The sequence below is a fragment of the Pipistrellus kuhlii genome, unplaced genomic scaffold (assembly GCF_014108245.1).
Source record: "Pipistrellus kuhlii isolate mPipKuh1 unplaced genomic scaffold, mPipKuh1.p scaffold_m20_p_1, whole genome shotgun sequence".
In the NCBI taxonomy this organism is placed as follows: Eukaryota; Metazoa; Chordata; class Mammalia; order Chiroptera; family Vespertilionidae; genus Pipistrellus; species Pipistrellus kuhlii.
In genome coordinates, this window is record NW_023425404.1 from 141,181,657 (window position 1) to 141,203,464 (window position 21,808).

The window sequence follows — 21,808 nt, forward strand, 5'->3', positions numbered from 1 at the left end:
AAGTGGCATTAGAAGAGGTTTAAGTTTTAAAATTTTGGCTCTCAAAAGAAATTTCTATCATTGTACTGTTAATATTTGGCTCTGTTGACTAATGAGTTTGCCGACCACTGCTCTAGTGAATATCTATATAATAAAGAGCCAGGGTCATAACAACCATTACCACAGAAGGCTCAACCAGATCGGAAGTCAGTGCTGGGTCTTCTTTCTTTCAAAGTCTCTTAATATAAAATGTAGAATAATATTTTCAAGGCCCGTCATTGAAATACCTAAGTGTTTGGGGGGTCTAAAAATTCTGTATTAGGAAAACTAGTTTCTTTCTTTTTTTTCTTTCTTTTCTTTCTTTCTTTTCTTTTTCTTTCTTTTTTTAGTTTCTTGAACTTATTTATATATTCATCTTTTATTTTCTCCTCTTATTTTATACAGATTGTAGTACAAAATATATGAAGACACAACAATTTTTAAGACTAACGTTTAATATATGCGTAGTTAACAAGACAAAAGAAAAGTGGTTTACTCTCCATAATGTACTCAATTACTTAAAGCTTTGACTGGATAGTTTTATTCTATATATAATAAATATCATCAAAATATATACATTAAACATGCATTCTGCCCTAAACCAAGTGGTATTCAGAGGAAGTGGTTTGATAACATGGAGGTTGAATAAAGATTATATAACATAACAGTATTTCTCAAAATCAAGTCCCCTTTGTACTTCTAAAAAAACTAAAGGCCCCAAAGAGTTTTTTACATTGGTTATATAGCTATATTTATATTAGAGGACAGAAACTAAAAAAAGTTTACATGTTTATTTATTAAACAAACTCTTTACATGTTAACAAATATTTTAATGAAAACTATATCCCCGCCAAAGCCGGTTTGGCTCAATGGATAGAGCATCAGCCTGCGGACTGAGGGGTCCCAGGTTCGATTCCGGTCAAGGGCATGTACATTGGTTGTGGGCACGTCCCTGGTGAGGGATGTGCAAGAGGCAGCTGGTCGATGTTTCTCTCTCATCGACGTTTCTAGCTCTCTCTCTCTCTCCCTTCCTCTCTGTAAAAAAAAAAAAAAATCAATAAAATATTTAAAAAAAAAAGAAAAAGAAAACTATATCCCCCCTTCCTACTCCGATCTCCTACCAAATTTAGTGAGAAAAGAGCTACACTGTTTTACGTTTGTGAAAATATCTAATTTAATAGAAGATTATTAGATTTTCTTATCTGTTTCTTCAATTAATTTGCTATAGTATACTGTTTTTGTTAGGTTTATAAAGAAAATCACACCTATACAGTGATAAAATTAGGAAAACGAGTATTTTCATAGCTTTTTTACATTACTGTAGATTTTCCTCTTTGATTCTAAATCCAAAGTTGACAGTTGGTAGTTTTTTTTAAAGGTTAATATTGCAGTTTGGAAGCAGAAACCATATGAATAAACTTTTGCATTATGTTCCATTAAAACTCACTGGTCTAGCTAGGCCAGTGTAGCTCAGTGGTTGTGCATCAACCCAGGAACCAAGAGGTCACCAGTTCAATTCCTGGTGAGGGCACATATCCAGATTGTGGGCTCAATCCCCAAAGGGGGTGTACAGGAGGAAGCCAAGGAATGATTCTCTCTCATCAATGATATTTCTCTCTCTCTTTCTCTCTCCTTCCCTCTACAAAATCAGTAAAAAAAAACACAAAAAAACAAAACAAAACAAAACAAACAAAAAAACTTAAATAAACTCATTGGTCTATATTGTACTTTAATAGACCTTTAACCCCAACATTATTTTGTAACATTGGGTATAGAGGTCAATTGGAAAATACTGGTTAACTCCCTGATTAATGCAGATCTACTAAATGTTGACATATTTTATATATATATTTTAAATAGATTCAATAATATTACCACCAAGCTCTAAATAACTAGATATTGTCAAACTCACAGTTGTGGATACTAGTTTTCCAAAATCCAAACTTTCGTTTGAAAACTAGAATTTTATCACTAGCAATAAATACTATCATTATGCCAAGACTGGTTTGGCTCAATGGATAGAGAGTCGGCTTGGGGACTGAAGGGTCCCGGGTTCGATTCTGGTCAAGGGCATGTACCTTGGTTGCGGGCATATCCCCAGTAGGGGGTGTGCAAAAGGCAGCTGATCAATGACTCTGTCTCATCGATGTTTCTGACTCTCTCTCTCTCTCCCTTCCTCTCTGTACAAAATCAATAAAATATATATTTAAATAAAATAAAATAAAATAAAATAAATACTATCATTAGTCTTCCTTGTTATCGCTATTCATTTTTGAGAAAATGTCTGCATAACTATAGTTGTCGGTAAATCATCCTTTTAAGTAAAAATGGTACTGTGAAAAAAAATGACAAGTTCAGCTCACAACTCTGAACAATCACTCAAATGCTTTCCTTTGAAATAACATTGTATTTTGGTATGCAACAAAAGGTAGTTCACAATTTGTTTCACAAAATATTATAAAAGTACCTAACGATAAGTTGAAGTTTATTTAAAGTAATAATTTGTACTTCTTTATCAAGAACATTCTTGCCCTCATCAGTGTGGTTAGTGTTAAAAGTGTCGGTCCATGAACTGAAGGGTATCAAGTTTGATTCCTGGCACATACCTGGGTTATGGGAACATGAGCAGAAGGCAAAGAGTCGAAGTGTCTCTCTCACATCTATGTTTCTCTCTCTCCCTCCCACTCTCTCTGAAAAGTAATGGATAAAATATCATCAGGTGAGAATTTAAAAAAAAGAACATTCGTAAGTGAAACTGGCATTTAAATTCTTTTAAGAATACAATGATTACTATACAGTTTGGAGTCTTGGCCTTGATTCTTGTTAGGCACCAGCAGTATTATTTACCATTGCTTTTGAACAATGAGTGCAAATATTGACATTGTGAAAAAGGCAAGAAGCCAAGACCAGTTTTTGGCTCAGTGGATAGAGCGTCAGCCTGTGGACTGAAGGGTCCCGGGTTAAATTCCAGTTAAGGGCATATACCTTGGTTGCGGGCACATCCCCAGTGGGGAGTGTACAGAAGGAAGCTGAATTTTTTTTTTAAATATATTTTTATTGATTTTTTAGAGAAGAAGGGAGAGGGATAGAGATCTAGAAACAGAGAGAGAGATACATCAACCAGCTGCCTCCTGCACATCCCCCACCGGGAATGTGCCGGCAACCAATGTACAAGCCCTTGACCAGAATAGAACCTGGGACCTTTCAGTCTGCAGGCTGACGCTCTATCCACTGAGCCAAACCGGTTTCGGCAGGAGGCAGCTGATTGATGTTTCTCTCTCATCGATGTTTCTAACTCTCTATTCCTCTCGCTTTCTCTCTGTAAAAAAATCAATGAAATATATATTTTAAAAAAGGGGGAAAAAAAGAAAAAGGCAAGTAATGTTTTAGTATGAAAATAGTTTTGACTGAAGGAGCCCAAAGGTTCAGAGACCACACTTTGAAAACTAATGGGATACAATAAAAGCTTGTTTATATAAAATATCAACTTTCCAAAATAGTCACTAATCTAGAATTAGAATAGTGCTAAATGCTTAGATTTGTTTGGACTATTTTTGGAAACAAGCAACAGCAAAAAATATCTAAGTTATTCCTGATGCAATGATGCTTTTGACCCAAAACCAGCTAGCATTTTTAAGCAGCAGCACAAAGGAGAAAAGGTCATATATATACACAAAATACAAAAATGAAGATAGGGAAGGTGAAAAGAAAAATCAATTATAAAGACACTAGAGGCCAAGTGCATAAAAATTCATGCACTGGAGGAGGGGCGGTCCCTCAGCCCAGCCTGCCCTCTCTCAGAGCCTAGGAGCCTTCAAGGACAGGAGGCAACCCAGAGATCAGGTGAAGGCAACACCCCATTACACGTCTGCTGCTGCCACTGCAGGCAGGGCAAGCCTCGGGTGACCCTGGGCAGCTGGGCAGCCACAATCTGAAGCTTGCCTGTGCCTCAGGCTAGCCCTGGGCAACTAGGGGAGCTGAGGAGACTGGGGACTCTAGAGGCAGGCACAACTAGGGGCAGACCCGGCCTCGCCAGGCCGGCCACCCTGGCAAGACAGAGGGGACTGGTTGTCACAATCTTTGAGGGCAGGACAATCAATTAGCATATTCCCTCCTTAATGGCTGTGGGTGCTGCCATCTTTGTGACAGTATGAGGGTCAAATAGGATGTTCCCTCTTTATTAGATAGGATTAGACAGTATTGAATTCTGACATTTGCTAAATGTCTTCTGTGTTTAAGGCACTGTACCAGGAAGTGGGGTATATAAAAGAAAAAGAAAGGGCAAGTTATAGTCCAATGTTCACTAAAGAAAACAATAGTAGCTAAATAGCCATGAAAATAACTATTATGAGGCAAAATCTGAGAGAGGAATAAACAAATTCCTATAGGAACGTGAGGAAAAACAGTCTGTCCTTTCATTTATGAACAATTAAAAAGCCTAGTATGTTTCAGGGATAGAATATGGTGCAAGGAGACTACCGGTACAAGATTCCAGGGGGTAATTCCAAATGAAATTCCCCATTAGTGGGCAGCACAAGAGAAGACAATCACACATTCCAAATTTTTCTAGTATGTTTATACCCATTCTCATATCTAAGTCTATGATGAAACAAAAGCATTTGAGCATGCCACTGATTTCACGAAAGTGGTTCAAGACCAAGGACCACTCAAAAACAAAAACAAATCATTATAAGGAGATTATGTGTCCAAAGAGAAATAGTCTAAGTCAATTTGATAGTTCACAAATAAAGTGATTTCCCAAAATAAAATGAAAACACATAAACCTCTATACCATTTGCAGACTTAACAACAGTAATGCCATTTTTGATATTCTAGTTGAGTGAAATGGCTAAGTTCTTTAACATGGCAACTGACTTTCAAGGCAGTTCCTTTAAATACCAAGTAACACGTCATGTATTTTTCCTTTTAAAAGGGTTATTATCAAAACAATAGATTATAAAATTTGAAGTCTCTGATTTGAATGTCAGATAGGGAAATATCTTCAGCATCTTTAAAAGATGCATCAAACTATCTCTCTGATGAAAGCTCTAAAAACAAAGGATACATTAAATACAAAATTGAAGAGTAGTTTCTAATATATCATTATAAGATAAATAAGAAAACATTTCATGTTTAAGTCAAAAGAAAAGAGAGATACAAAATAATGTAAAGGAAAAGAAAGTCACGCTATTAGTAATGGACAAGGCAAAAGTGTTAAACTTGAGATATTTTTTTAAATATATTTTGATTTTTTACAGAGAGAAAGAGAGAGGAATAGAGTTAGAAACATCAATCAGCGGCCTCTTGCACACCCCCTACTGGGGATGTGCCCGCAACCAAGGTACATGCCTTTGTCCAGAATCGAACCCGAGACCCTTCAGTCCACAGGCAGATGCTCTATCCACTGAGCCAAACCGGTTTCAGCATAAACCTGAGATAATTTTAATAATAAAGTTTATATCTGAAATAAAAATATAACTGCCCAGCTGGTGTGGCTCAGTGATTGAGTGTCAACCTATAAATGAGGTGGTCACAGATTGAATACAGATCAGGGCATATGCACAGGATGCAGGATTGATCCCCAGTGTGGGGCATGCAGGAGGCAGCTGATCAATGATTCTCTCTCATCACTGATGTTTCAATTTCTCTCTCCCTTCCTCTCTGAGATTAATAAAAATATATTAAAAAAAATAAAAATATAATTGACATACATCTCAACTAAATACTAACAATGAAGTGCATAAATATTGCAGTATATATAGGGCAAAAAGTTAACAGAGATAAATATGAGGCTTTAATCTCTTCTATAAGCTCTGAATAGAGGAGAGAGCACAGAAATAATTGATATAGAACAATGTTTTTAAATATTTTTAAATGTGACCCAGTGTAAGAGACACATTTTAGATCAGCGTTTTTCAACCGCTGTTCCGCGGCACACTAGTGTGCCGCGAGATGTTGCCTGGTGTGCCGTAGGTGCAGACAAGACAAGAATTTTATAATTTTTCACTATTTTGTTTACTTAATATTTCATAATAAAGTAATTATAAAATACTTTCTTTGTGTTTATTTGATTCCTATTCAAGAGAATTACTTTATATATAGTCAATATAGGCACAGAGTTAAATTTTTTAACATTTTCTAATGGTGGTGTGCCTCGTGATTTTTTTCATGAAACAAGTGTGCCTTTGCCCAAAAAAGGTTGAAAAACACTGTTTTAGATTATGACACTAAACCCACATATTGTTAGATAGACACATATAACAGAAACAAGTTTCAAAGCTTTACTGTAAGTATAGCAAATTATCCTATACCAGAGGCCCAATGCACAACATTTGTGCACTGTGTTTCGGGGGTGGGGAGACCCCCCTCAGCCTGGCCTGCACTCTCTCGCAGGCTGGAACCACTTGAGGTGGGTCTGCCTGATGGCTTAGGCCTGCTCCCCCGTAGGAGCTCACTGACCACTAATGGGCAGCTCCTGTGTTGAGCATCTGACCCTGGTGGTCAGTGCATGTCATAGCAACCGGTCATTCTATTATTCAGTTAATTTGCATATCAGGTTTTTATTATAGCTATAATAATCTATATACACTGAATGGCCAGATTATGATCTGTGAATGCATAATCTGGCCACTCAGTGTGAGTGTGTGTGTGTGTGTGTGTATTAGAGGCCCATGAATTCGTACATGAGTGGGGCCTGGCCAGGGGGAGGGGACATGGGCAGTTGGCCAGCCTACCTGCTGGTTGAGGGGACAATTTGCATATTAGCCTTTTATTATATATGATGATATACACTGAGTGGCCAGATTATTATGCATATAGAGATAATAATCTGGCCACTCAGTGTATATGCATCTCTATATATAAAAGCCTAAGTGACCATTACAACCAGTCGCTTGATGGGCACTGACCACCAGGGGCCAGATGCTAAACACAAAAGATGCCCCTTGGTGATCAGTGCACTCCCATAGCCAACCTCCCACAGTCCCGCCTCCTGGACTTGGCGAGACAGCCCTGATCAGCCCCAAACGTGGCCAGGCCAAGAGACCCAACCCATGCATGAATTTGTGAACTGGGCCTCCAGTAAAAGCATAATATGCTAATTAGACAGGACAGCTGACCAACCTCCCAACAAAGTGGGGCTGGGAAGGCTGAGGTTGCTGCCACGACTGTGAGGGCCGAGCCCCTTGCACAAATTTTGTGCATCAGGCCTCTAGTAGGATAGTAAAACCCTAATATGCTGTGTCCAGTTAGCCATTCAACCAATCAAAGCATAATATGCTAATGATATGCTAAGGCCGCTCAACCGCTCACAATGGCATACACTGACCACCTGGGGGCAGATGCTCCAACCGGTAAATTAGCTTGCTGCTGGGGTCTAGCTGATTGGAACTGAGTAAGACAGGCCAGACAGGCCCTGGAGCCCTCCCGCAGTCCCTCCCCGGCTGGCCAACCTCTCACATCCCACCCTGGCCCCTATCCTGCACCCTATCACAATCTGGGCTGAGGGACCCCCCGACCCCCCCGCTTCAGCTGAGTGCACAAATTTCATGCACTGGGCCTCTATAGTACTTTGATAATTTTCCATTCATTGTATTGCATTAAAAAATTAGTAATATGGCCCAGCAAGGTTGACCTCAGTGGGGAGAGCGTTAGCCCTTGGACTGAATGGTAGAGGTTGTACCCTAGGACCCAGTTGGGGTGCAGTCAGGGTTCATGTGGGAAGCAACCAATTTATCTCTCTCACACTGATGTTTCTCTCTCACTCTCCCTTCCACTTTCTCTATAAAGAACAATGAAAAAAATATCCTCAGGTGGCCCAGTGGCACGGTTCAGTCAATCTATGGACCAGGAAGTCATGGTTCATTTCCCGATTAGGGCACATGAAAGGGTTGCGAGCTCAACCCCCAGTGTGGGGCATGCAGGAGGAAGCTGCTCAGTGATTCTCTCTCAGCATTGATTTTTCTCTCCCACCCTTCCTCTCTGAAATCAATAAAGATATATTTAAAAAACAATGGTATCCTTGCCTGACAAGCGTGGCTTAGTGGTTGAGCCATCAACCTATGAATCAGGAGGTCACAGTATGATTCTTGGTCAGGGAACATGCCTGGGTAGTGGGCTCGATCCCACTGGAGGGGCATGCAGGAGGCAACCAAGTCTCTCTCATCATTGATGTTTCTATCCCTCCCTCTCCAAAATCAATAAAAATATATTTAAAGTATATAGACTAGTATATTGAGTGAGGATTTAAAAATGATTTAGTCGGTTCCAAGAAATTGATTTTATGATACCTTTGTGATCCACAGTGAAATAAAATGATACAAATATTAAAACTCATCTTTTAGATGGCACTTCATTATATCTAAATTCAGATCATGTCTTCTTTTCACATACTCTTAGAATCATTACAGCAATTGTGTATTAGGCCACAAAACTTCAGTAAATTTGCCAAAGAAGTACTGAAGTCTGCATTTAGAAGTAAATGTTAATGAAAACATTAAAGCAAAATTTCAGCTATTTGAAAATTTAAATAAAAACCATAGCAACCACTTACTTGAAACTTCAGGCCAAAAAAGAAAACTATATAAAAATCAATAATATACTATATGTATAACACATAGAACAAGATTTAAAATAATGTGGTAGCCCAGGTTGTGTGGAGTGGCACAGTTGGTTGGAGCATCATCCTATAGACCAAATGATTGCAGGTTTGATTCCCGGTCAGTGCACATGCCTTGGTTATGGGTTCAATCTCTGGTCAGAGCACATACTGGAAGTAATGAATGATATTTCTCTTTCTCTCTCCCTCTCTCTCAAAAACCAATAAGCATATCTCAGGTGAGTGATAATAATAATAATGTAAAATTAAAGAAACAGATTAATGGCTCATAAGATACAAATGAAAATTTAAACTAATGATGATATTTCAAATATAAGAAAAAATATTTATTAAATATTTCTGAAATGACTTGTCAATGTCACATAAAAAGCGAAGGAGAAAACTGTGTCACCCTTTCTTAATCCTTATAATAAATTCCCAATGAAATTAAGATTAAAAAAGATAACCTAAGTCCTGGCCAGTTGGTTGAGTGTGGTACCATGCACCGAAAGGTGATCATCAGTTCAGTTCCCAACTGAAATAGATTTGGAAGGCAACGCATGGATATTTCTCTCTCCCCCTACCTTCCTCTCTTTCTAAAAATCAATAAAAGCATATTTACACACATTAAAAACAAAACAGTCAACATAAAACCCAACTCCTATCCATCAGTTTAGCTATCAGAAAAAACAAAACAAAAACAAAACCCACCAAAACAAAACAAAACAACAACAACAACAAAAACAAGACCAATAGAAAAATAACAAATGCTGACAAAGCTGTGAAAAAATTGGAACCCTATGCACTGCTGGTGGGAAAATAACAATTTAAGCTGCTGTGGAAAACATATGGTGGGTTCTTATATGATCTAGTAATTCCATTACTGGATATATACCCCAAATAACTCACAACAGGGTCTCAAAGATGTCCTTGTACACTTACTTCATAGCAGCATGAGTCACAAGAACCAAAAGATGAAAACAACCCAAGTATCCATCTTTGAATGAATGGATAACAAAATTAATGTATATATACAATGGAAACATCATCCTATACATGGATGAAATGTCATTCACAAAAAGACAAATGCTGTAAGATTCCACTTTTATAATGTGCCAACAGGAATCAAATTCACAGACAGAAAGTACAAGGGTAAGCCCTAGACGAGTAGCTCAGCTAGTTGGAGTATCAACCCAATAAGCCAGGATTGCAGATTCGATCCCTGGTTTGGGCACATACAAGAATCAACCGAAATGGCCCAGCAATAGTGGCTCAGTGCTTGGTTGAGTATTGAACTATGAACCAAGAGGTCATGGCTCAAATCCTCTCTAGTCCTCGTCCTCTAGTCCTCTCTGAAATCAATAAAAATACTATACTAAAAACAAAAATCAAACAATGAATAAGGGGAATAACAAATCAATGTTTCTTTTCCTCCAATCCTTTCTTCTAAAAATCAATCAATCAATCAAAAAAAAAAAAATTAAAAGCACAAGGGCAGCTGTCAAGGACTGGGGGTAGCAGGATAATTATTTATGAGCACAGAGTTTCAGTTTTGCAAAATGAAGAGTTTTGAAAATTGGCTGCACAATACTGTGTATGTATTTAACACTCCTTAACTTGTACATTTAAAAATAGTTGATGGTAAATTTTATGTTATGTACATTTTACTACAATTAAAAATCAAGTTAACACAGTTGTGCTAAAAGAAAATATGGTATTTAGGTGGTAATGCCTGTTGAGGATCTAAAACCAAAAGTCTTAAAGAATAAACTGACCACATAAAAATGTAAAATTTCTCTATGGCAAACAACAAACGGAATTAAAAGAAGAAAATTTAAGTTATAAATCATTGCCCGAGCTCAGTGGTCAACTCATTAGTCAACAGAACCAAATATCAACAGTACAACAATTGAAATTTCTTTTGAGAGCCAAATTTTTTAAACTTAAACTTCTAACGCCACTTCTTCAAAATAGACTTGCCCAAGCTGTGATATTTTGTGGAAGAGCCACATTCAAGGGGCCAAAGAGCCGCATGTGGCTCGCGAGCTGCAGTTTGCCAACCACGGCCCTAGCTAGTTTTGGCATTCTCTTCCTAAATGTACCACCTAATTCAGTTGACAGTGTCAATTACCCAGCTGTGTAAGCAAGATTTACCTTTCAAGTTCATTAGCACTGACCTGCGGACTCAAGGGTCCCGGGTTCAATTCTAGTCAAGGGCACCTGCCCAGGTTACAGGCTCGATTCCCAGTGTAGGGTGTGCAGGAGGCAGCTGATCAATGATTCTCTCATCACTGATGTTTCTCTCCCTCTCCCTTCCTCTCTGAAATCAATAAAAATATATATTTTAAAAGTTATAAATAAATCATTTATCAGAAAAAGGGGGGGGGGGAAACACAGGAAAAATTTAAATAGCTAATATAATGAAAACATAACCTTAGAAATAAATACTAAAAATAAAGCAATTTAATTGCCAGCTAGCCTGTTAAGGATTAAACTGGTTCACAATATTTTGGTCTAATATTAAAAACCAAACATCTGAAAACCAAGCTGGCCCTGGCCAGTGTGGCTCAGTTGGTTGTGCACTGAAAATGAAAACCACTGATACAAACTGGTAAACTTTTGTGAGAGTAATCTGGCAATTACTAAAATGTTATTTTTATTCCCCCTATTCTGCCAATTCCATTTCCAGAAATTTCCCATAAGATTATACATATGCAAAAATATCTGAGTAAAAGGATAATCACTACAGCATTTTTTGACAGCAAAAAGAAAAAAAAAAGACAAGAAACAAAATAACCATGTCCATTAATGGGAATCTATAATACATGAACTACAATGTATCTATAAGGTAAAACAATGTAGTCACTTAAAAATGAGGTATAGCATATTTTACATGAACTGACATGAAAAGTAAATGCTCCCTTCATTACACAACATTGTATCATTTAACTTTTTAATAACACTGTAGATTGAAGAAAACAATAGGTAAGCATGTAAAGAGGTATAGAAGGAAAACACAAGCAAAACAATGTACATTTTAAATGTACTTATGGTTTTTACTTAAGTATTAGAGGCCCAGTGCACAAAATTCATGCATGAGGATGGGGGAGGGGGGTGTCCCCTCAGCCCAATCTACACCCTCTCCAATCTGGGACCCCTTGGGGGATGTTCCAGGGATTGGGCCTAAACTGGCAGTCAGACATCCCTCTCACAATCTAGGACTGCTGGCTCCTAAAAGATTGCCTGCTTGCCAACCCGATCACCCCTAACTACCTCTGCCTGCCAGCCTGATTGCCCCTAACTGTTCTGCCTAGCCAGTCTGATCATCTCTAACTGCCCTCTCCTGCTGGCATGGTGGCCCCCAACTGCCCCCTCATACTGGCCTGGTCACCCCTCACTGCTTCCCTCTGCTGGCCTGGCTGCTCCTTACGGCCCCCCTTTCCCCCCCGAACACCCTTCCCCACTCCCCGCAGCCCTAGTCGCCCCACGCAGCCTGCTGTTCCGTCGTTTGGTCACCCCTCACTGACCTCTATGCCATCCTGATCATTCCACGCAGCCTGCTGTTGGGTCTGAGTGAGGGTGCATATTCCTCTATTATTAGTATAAATGAGTGCTTGTATTTTTCTATTAGAACAATTCATCACTAAATCTTTTACCAAGAACTGATTTTCAAGTACAGATATTAAGAAACCAGAATGATTACAGATTATTCATTTTTTAAAAATATATTTTATTGATTTTTTACAGAGAGGAAGAGAGAGGGATAGAGAGTTAGAAATATCCATGAGAATCATCAATCAGCTGCCTCCTGCACACCCCTTACTGGGGATATGCCCACAACCAAGGTATATGCCCTTGACCGGAATCGAACCCGGGACCTTTCAGTCCGCAGGCCGACGCTCTATCCACTGAGTCAAACCAGTTTCGGCAGATTATTCACATTTTGAATCACACATCTAAAAAAGACTAAGTAACACCCAATGGTTATAGAATCATGACACTAAAATAATATATTCTGCATTATCATTCAAAGAATCATATCCATTTTACTTTTGGCAGGGACTTCAAAGAACCTCTAGACAGAGGAAGTGAGATCCAAAACTGCTGATGTACCCAAGATCATATAATCTGTATGTGACAAAACAGTGATAACTGATATAATTTTAAAAATTTCTCATTTGTAAACAACTGTTACTTTCAACAGGACAACCACATTGAAATGGTAACCACTTTAGAAGACATTTATGTCATCAAGAAAAGAAATTCATCAAGCACATACTAAAACTTTCCTTCATCCCAACCTCAAAATAATCTATGAGCCAACCTATTTTTATTTCATTCACTACCCTCCCCACCTTAAGTATCTCTACAAATATATTTTATTTTCAATAATCTTGAAACACCTTTTCCTGAAACTGCTTCTCTGTCAAGCTGTTTCTCTTTCCCTTCATAAAGAGTAGTCATCTCCTTGCCTTTCTACTGAAACAAAGGCCAACAATAACTTTTCATTTCCAAGAGAAGTGGTCCCGGGTCAGTCCCTATCGAACTTGACTTCTCTACATTTGATATTGTTCACATACTTAGTTTTTAACTTCCAGGATACTATTATTTCTGACTATTCTATTCATCCTTTACATATGTTATTGATTTCCCTTCCTTTGATCATCATTATTGATGTTTCTTACTATACAACTTGTTTAGGACATATTTTGTTAACTACCACACTATAATTCCAAAATTGATTTCTTAGGCTCCAAACTCGGATATACAAAAATACAACCATCTACTAAACCTCTTTATTGAAACATGAAAAGTAACTCAAACTCAACTTGTTTTGGCATTCTCTTCCTAAATGTACCACCTAATTCAGTTGACAGTGTCAATTACCCAGCTGTGTAAGCAAGATTTACCTTTCAAGTTCACCAAATACCAGAAAATATATCCTATCTAATAAAAGAGTAATATGCAAACTGACTAAATTTGGGAACTGAGCTAGACACACAGACCATGCCCACCAGCCAATCAGGTGCAAGTATGAAAATGAAGCCAACCAAGATGGCTGTGGCCATCGAGCGAGCAAGAGGTTTGGGTTCCCCAGGCAATGGAGTAACTGTACAATGAACCTGGTTTATAGGTCGGTCTGATTCTTAATTTTTAAAGGCATGCCCAATGGCTTACAATAGGTACTTCATATCTGCTCTAATATACAAAACCACCATTTTTTCAATTACCTAAAATTTTTTAACAGTCACTTTATCTCATTTCTATCAGCAATCTAGTTTTAAATCCTTGACCTTACTTGAAAACTCTTCACATTTCTTTCTTCCCTTTTTCTACTGCCATCACTAAGTTTGAATTATAAGTTTCCTAAATGATAACTCTCTTTAAACCCTACCCTGTTAGATTGACTTTTTTTTTTTACTAAACAACTTTCTTTCATCATTTTACCCTTTTACCTGAAAAATCTTTAATGGATCCCTAGTACTTATAAGGTAAACTAAAAACTTAGCCTTAGTTTTCAAAATTCTCCAAAATTCATTGCACCACTTACAATACTCGCTTCTTAAAGCAAAGCTCTCGTCGAAACCGGTTTGGCTCAGTGGCTAGAGCATCGTCCTGTGGACTGAAAGGTCCCGGGTTCCATTCTGGTCAAAGGCATGTATCTTGGTTGCGGGCACTTCCCCAGTAGGAGGTGTGCAGGAGGCAGCTGATCGATGTCTCTCTCTCTCATCGATATTTCTATCTCTCCCTCTCTCTCTTCCTCTCAGTGAAAAATCAATAAAATATATATTTTTTTAAAAAGCAAAGCTCTCTCTCTATTCCTAACAAGATGAATTCTCACCATTCCCAAAACAAACTTAATTTTTATATTTTCCAGTGTCCTCTAGACTGACCATATGATTCCTAAAGGTAACCTCAGTTTTTGAGATGAATTTATGTACCAAAGAAAAAAATCTCAATAAAAAGGAGTAAAGTCTCAAACAGAAAAAAAAAGTAAAGTAGAAAAATATCTCTGATTAGAAAAGGCAATTAATCCCTAGCTGGTTTGGCTCAGTGGATAGAGCATTAGCCTGTGTACTGAGGGGTCCCAGGTTCAATTTCGGGCAAGAGCACACGTCTAAGTTGTGGGCTCAACGCCCGTAGGGGTCGTGCAGGAGACAGCCAATCCATGACTCTTTCTCATCATTGATGATATTCTCTCTCCCTCTCCCTTACTCTCTGAAATCAATAAAAATATTTTTTAAAAGGCAATTAAGAATTTTACATTACTGCCGAGACCGGTTTGGCTCAATGGAAAGAGCGTCGGCTTGGGGACTGAAAGGTCCCGGGTTCGATTCCGGTCAAGGGCATGTACCTTGGTTGCGGGCATATCCTCAGTAGGGGGTGTGCAAGAGGCGGCTGATCGATGACTCTCTCTCGACGTTTCTAGCTCTCTATCTCTCTCCCTTCCTCTCTGTACAAAATCAATAAAATATATTTTTAAAATAAAAAGAATTTTAGATTACTAATATTAATAAATAACTATAACATTCCATTGAATCCCAGTTTACAAAGTGTTTTTATTTTACGTAGATCTCAATTTTAAGTGACTTATCCAATGTCCCATTTAACTAAAATGATGAACAAAGTCTTTTAAGGACTCAAAATTTCAAGCCTACAACCCTCTCTGCCCTAACTACATAAGAAATACATGAATGTATTTACTGTTAAAATAGTAAAGTACCTGGATGTATAGACATTAACTATAGCATGTTATAGAAATCAAATTATCTGTTTAAAGAATAAAGGGCTATCTCTCCTGTGCTTAAATCCTTCAGTGCTTCCCACAGAATTCAGAGAAGTTCAAAGCTCTTCAGACAAAGAAAGCCTTTCAAAAGTTGACTCCTACTTACTGCTTAACCCAACCAAACAAATCTTTTCACCATGTTCCATTTATAAGAAAATATTTAAAAATAGTTTACCAATGACTGTGTAGGGACTCTGCCAACATTGACCACTGCTACATTTAAACAGAAGAGTACCAAACAAAATAGAGACATCAAGAGTTAAGACATACATGTCATGAATTTTGTCAGGACCACATTAAGTTTAAAGCTGCTTGTGAAATACAAGAGTTCTGCATCATAAAGGAGATTATTAGAATAAATCTTAAAATAAAACTTCTAATATTCCTTTTACCCTCAAGAATTAGATTGCTTGGCTCTGGCCAGTGTTGCTCAATAGTTAAGAGTGTCAGTCTGTGGCCGAAATCGGTTTGGCTCAGTGGTAGAGCGTTGGTCTGCAGACTGAAAGGTCCCAGGTTCAATTCTGGTCAAGGGCTTGTACATTGGTTGCGGGCACATCCCCGGTAAGGGGTGTGCAAGAGGCAGCTGGTCGATGTTTCTCTCTCATCGACGTTTCAAGCTATCTCTCTCCCTTCCTCCTCTCTGTAAAATATCAATAAAATATATTAAAAAAAAAAAAAAAAAAAAGAGTGTCAGTCTGTGCACAAAAGGATCTCGGGTTTAATTCCTGGTTAAGGGCATATACATGGGTTGCTGTGTGTGATTGTGGTGCATGAGGGAGGCAACCAAATCAATGTGTCTTAACACTGATGTGTCTCTCCCCCACTCCCCTCTTTCCCTTCTACTCTAAAAATCAGGAACAGACTGATGAATCTCAGAGGGAAAGGGGTAGAGATTAGCGGAAGAATTTATTTGCATAACCCATGAAAACAGGCAATACTGCAATGAAGGCATGGGAGGGGGGGCATGTGGCTCGAATGAGGTGCAGGGGGTTAATGGGGGGTGAGGAGGACATCTGTAATTCTTTCAACAATAAAGATAAATTTTTAAAAATTTATACTAATGAAAAACAGTAAAAAAAAAAAAATCAATGGGAAAAATATCCTCAGGTGAGAATTAACAAAAAATAAGGGGTAGGGAGGAGGTGAAGGAATTAGATTCCTTGGATTTGAGTTCTGGTTATACCTACTTCCTAACAATTTAACCTCCCTGGGTCTCATTTCTGCAACATGTAGGTAATATCTCATAGGACTGTGGTGCCAATTAAATGAGAATGTGAAGCACTATGTCAAAACATAGTAAGAATTCAAATATATTCTAATTTGTAACTGTCCAATGAATAACAGATTAGAATGGAAATGCTAATTTGGGGCTTATTCTCAAACTCTATTGTCCCTGACAACCTGCTGGAGGCTAAAATGGCTCATTCACCATAGAGAATACCAATTATTCTCCTGCACACTGGGGATCTCCAGGAAGTCAAGGAGTGGAAAAATCTGAATGTGATCCGATCTTTTGTTCACAGAGGTTGTCTTCAGACGCCTTGAATAAAGCTAGCCCACAGGAGGCGATCAGTATTTTTTGGAGAAATACTGGAATCAGTGGCAACACCTGGCCAAGTAACTGGGTGACTCATAGGACTGACCTAAAGATGACCTGAATTCTGATTTCAACTTCCACTGTTGGGCCATATTCCAAGAACTCCTATAAAAGCGAAGCAGTTGTAAATGGATGCTCCGTTGGAGGTACATGGTGCCCATGACCGTCCCAATACTGTTTTTAAAAGGGCACAGTGGAAGACAATGCATTAACACGTGTTACATCAAGAACGAACACTGGCATCTCTTCTGCCTTTCCTCTTCCAAAAATCTCTCCTGATGTCTCCCCTCCATCTGCAACATGGTAACTCACCTGTCTTTTCAGTTATATCTGAGTCAGGGCTGGCTGCCCTGCTAGCCTCCCCTTCAGCGTTCTCCTCCTCGGCACTGAGAGAAATGGGTGAAGAAGGGCCAGGCTGGGAGGGTGGAGGGGTTGCTTCGGGCGCTTCGTCAATCTTATTCCTTTTTTCAAAACGAAAACGGTCCAGGTTGAAAAGATTCATCCTGGCAGCAGCAGCCACCACCACCACCACCTTGTGGGATGGGGAATTTAAAATGAATTATCTACGGGAAACAGAAAAGAGAGGGGGGGGGGGGAAAAGGAGGCCATGAACACAATATACAACACAAAGCCGGAGCAGTTCCATTCCCAGGGCAAATCGGGAGACCGCAGAGGTGCCAGGGGCTCAGGAGGACGATTATGGCTGCGCCGCCTCATTGTTAGGCCACGGCGGGGAGAAGGTGGGCAGAGGTGGGCTTCTTTTTCTTTTTCTTACCCCCCCCCCACCACCCAACCTTTCCATTGCTCTTTTCACGCCCCTCCGTTCCCCACCCCCACCCCCGCACACCCCCTCCTTCCTCAAACCACAGGCTGACCCCCGTGCAACCTCTTACCCCAGCACGCGCGGGCACGTCCCCCGCCAACCCCCCTGCGGGCCGCGCGCCCGCCCACGGCGAGCGGCGCCTGCACGACGGCGCTGCCGGCCCGGGGAGAGGACGTGCCGGGGCCCGCGCCTCGGCTCCGCGGGGACACAAAGGGGCCGGCGGCGGGGAGCGGCGCAGGCCGCGCTGGCGGGCACCCGCCCGGAAGTTGACGCGGCGCGAGCCCAGCTGGGAGGAAGCGGATGGGACCGAGGCGGCGCGGGGCAGGTTCGGGGGTGCCTCCACATCTCCGGGGGGCGCTCCCTCGCCCGCTGGCGCTGTCTCTTGGCTCCTTTCTCTCTCTCTCTCTTTTTCCCTTTCTCTTTCTCCCTTCGGTACTTACAGTCTTGCAGGCTCGGTGCGATGTAACAAAGGTTAAAAAAAAAAAAAAAGAAAAAGAAAAAGAATAGTAATCGCTGGCGTGGGCGACGGGAGCCGGGCCGGGACTTTCCAAAATAGACCCGGAGGAAAGCCTGCGAGCGCGCAGTGATGACGCAACGCGCAGCCCGAGCTTTTTCTTCTCTCCGCGGCGAGGCCCGAGCGGAAAAGGGTCGGGCGCGCGTCGTTGTCATGGTAACCGGAGCCCGCCTCTCCCTCTGCCCGGGAGGAAGCTCCGTGGGCTGGTTTCTCCGGCGTGGCTGGAGGGTTGTTAAATGGAACAATAATAAACAGCACAATGACAATAAGTAGCCTTAGCAGTAACGAGTGGCACGGTGTTCGATGTGTTACAATCTGTGTTGTAGGTAGCATACAGATAGTATAGTAACAATGTTGTGCTAAGTGTTTCATGTGTATGGAACCCTTTAAAAAAATGCCTTTTTTTTTTTTTTTTTAACCAAGTAAGGAACCCGAGGCCTGCAGATGCTAAGTAGTTAATTCGTAACGAGTAAAAAAACCCGGGTATGTTGAGCTTCAAAGCATACACACTTGCTTCCTCACTGCTGACTGGATTGTTGTGAGAGTAGACTATGGCCATTCACTCACCTATCTTGGTGGAAATATTACCGGAAGGATATTTATTCCCATTGTTTTAACACTAGACTAAACAGGCACTTTTCTGAGTTGTAATTTGACTCTCTTGTTAAACAAGAAATCACTATACATCATTAATCGGCCAAATATATCGGTCGTTGTAAATTTAAGTTGGCATTCTGTTGCATAAATCAGTGTTTTGAATTGTAACACAAACCCAAGATTTATCAAATGTGGGCACACAATAAAACATATATCTGGATTCATAAAATTCAGTAACAAAGCCTGAGAAATTGGAATTTCACCATGGCAGGGTAGCTCAGTTGGTTGGAACATCCATCCATACACCAAAAAGTTGCAGATTTAATTCTGGTCTGGGCACATATTTGTAAAAAAAAAAAAAAAAAAAAAAAAATGCTTTCTTAACTCTGTTAAACAAGAACTTCTTTTTGTTTAATATATTCTTATTGATTTCAGAAAGGAAGGGAGGGAGAGAGAGATAAAAACATAAATGAAGAAAGAGAATCATTGATTGGCTGCCTGCTGCATGCCCCATACTGGGGATCCAGTCTGAAACTCATGAAAGTGCCAGGACCGGGAATCAAACCCTGACCTTCTAGTTCATAGGTAGATGCTCAACCACTAGCTACACCAGCAAGGCAACAAATGCTTCTTTAGTACAAATATGTCCCATGCAATATTTGAAACAACTTATACTGAAAAATTATTTGTTGTCTGTATGATATTTTAAGAAGGTGTCCTGTATTTTATTTGGCAAATTTACCGGCCCCCCATTGCTTAGTTACCTTTGGGCCTAGGGGCCTTTTACTACATGTTAGGTCTATGGATGCTAGAAGCACTGTTGGCCCTCAGCAAGAAGGACCTGGGGAAAAGTTGGTTATCCTTCTTGGAGCTATGTGAGCAGAAAATTTCAGAGCCCAGGTGCTCAAAACCACTGTGTAAAAGTTAAGGCACACTTTACAAAGGGACAAAAAAAAAAAAATAATCTGTCTAAAGTTATGAACTAAACTAAATGCCAGAGGTAATTATGCAACATCTACAAAGATCTGGAGGGGAATTATTGTGACTCTTTTTCTATATCACATAAATATTATTCATTTATGGAAGAAAAAATCAATTTCATGTTTTTAATTCCTGGAAAATATATTTTTATTAACATGTATCTAAAGACATAAATCCAAATAACAGGGTCAAAAAAATGAGGATTTCAAAAACAGAATTTATGGTATAAAAATATTCTGTTGATACTAAACACAGTTAGGACTAAACTCATACACCATATTAATAATTATAATATGGTATATGAGCTTTTTGTTGCATAGTTAACAACCACAAAAATTTTCAAAATATTTTTATTTATCTTTAGAGAGAGAGGAGGGAGAGGGAGAGAGAGAAGCATTGATGTGAGAAATTAACATATTAGCTGTTTCCTGCATGCTCACCACTGGGGATAGAGCCTGAAACTCAGGCATGTGCCCTGACTGGGAATTGAACCAACATGTTTTTGGTGCACAGAACAATGCCCAACTAACTGAGCCACACTAGCCAGGGCACACAACCACAAAACTTTAGTTGCTTAGAACAATATCTTGATTGGCTTGTGTGATTCAATTTCAAGCTATAATGCCTTTCTGCACATAGTTCATGCTCAGTAAGTATTTGTTGAGTGAATAAACGATTATAATAATTAGGTAAAATGCCTAAGCATACAGATAACCACAAAAGAATGTTTTAAAAAGCTGAGTATCTTCAGAATGATGCATGCCACGAAAGAACAACATAAACCCAAGTTTTAAAATTTCAGATGAGAAGTGACATGCTGGGGTCTTTCTGCAGTTGCAAGGGTTCACGAATCTGGAGGAGGGCCGTGTAAATTGAATAAAGAGACAAGACATGAAATATAAATTTGGGAGGCATGGGAGAGCCAGGGGAGTCCTTTCTAGTGAATGGACTCTCTGAATGTTGGGATCCACAGCTTTTTATTTGCTGGGAAACACATTGGCCCTTTAAGAATGCAAACAGGTAAAGTTTGATAAACAGGAAAAGATTATCAGGTTAAGGGAAATTCCTTCAGCTATTCCACCAGCAGCAGGTAAACAGGAAAATATCACGTTAGGGGAAATGCCTACAGCTCTTCTAGCAGTAGGCAATAATATATGCAGTTTTTCAGCCCTGCTGAAGCCCCAAGATCCATCAGCTTTCTGATGAACTTCTTGCATAATTATAACCTGCTGGAATTAGCCTCCAGAAGTGACATAATTCAAGAAAGAAAGAGAAATAAAAGAAAAAAAAATAATCTTAGAAATGAAAATTAACCTCGATGTAACATATAGATAAACATAACAGATAATACCTTAAGATAAGTAGAGTAAAAAGGGAAAAAAACTAAAATAAAAATAGAAAGGTAAATGGATTTAAAGAGAAAATAATGAATATTCAAGTTTAGCAAAGAAGATCCAACATAATTACAATAGGAGTTACTTAAACAAAAGCAAGTCACTGACCCATAAGGGTCAGAAAACTATATTATTATCATAGTTTTAACAGTTTTAACAGCAAGTCTTTATGACAGAAGAAAATGGGATAACTGTATTTAGGATGTAAATAAAATGTGATCCAGGGGTTTTATATTGAGCAAATGTGCCTTTCAAATACAAAAGCTCAGATAAGCCAAAACCAGTTTGGCTCAGTGGATAGAGCATCGGCCTGTGGACAGGTCAATTCAGGTCAAGGGCATGTACCTTGGTTGCAGGCACATCTCCAGTAGGGGGGGTGCAGGAGGCAGCTGATAGATGTTTCTCTCATCAATGTTTCTAGCTATCCCTCTCCCTTCCTCTCTGTAAAAAATCAATAAAATATAAATATTTTTAAAAAGGCTCAGATAAGCTATTAACATT

General features: G+C 39.3%; 1 protein-coding gene across 3 annotated transcripts in view; it reads right to left on the reverse strand.

The window, feature by feature from the left end:
• Window positions 1-18,096, reverse strand: part of SMARCAD1 (SWI/SNF-related, matrix-associated actin-dependent regulator of chromatin, subfamily a, containing DEAD/H box 1) — a 97,281-nt gene extending 79,185 nt beyond the window's left edge. For 2 of the 3 annotated variants that reach the window (XM_036411231.2, XM_045570738.1), the window contains exons 1-2: window positions 17,892-18,096; window positions 17,311-17,561 (exon numbers count right to left, since the gene is read on the reverse strand). In XM_036411231.2, the coding sequence (XP_036267124.1) occupies window positions 17,311-17,500 (190 nt within the window). In that variant the 5' untranslated portion in view covers window positions 17,501-17,561; window positions 17,892-18,096. The remainder of the gene's footprint in view (window positions 1-17,310; window positions 17,562-17,891) is intronic. The other variant, XM_036411223.2, reaches the window with a different exon arrangement.
• Window positions 18,097-21,808: the final 3,712 nt, after the last annotated feature.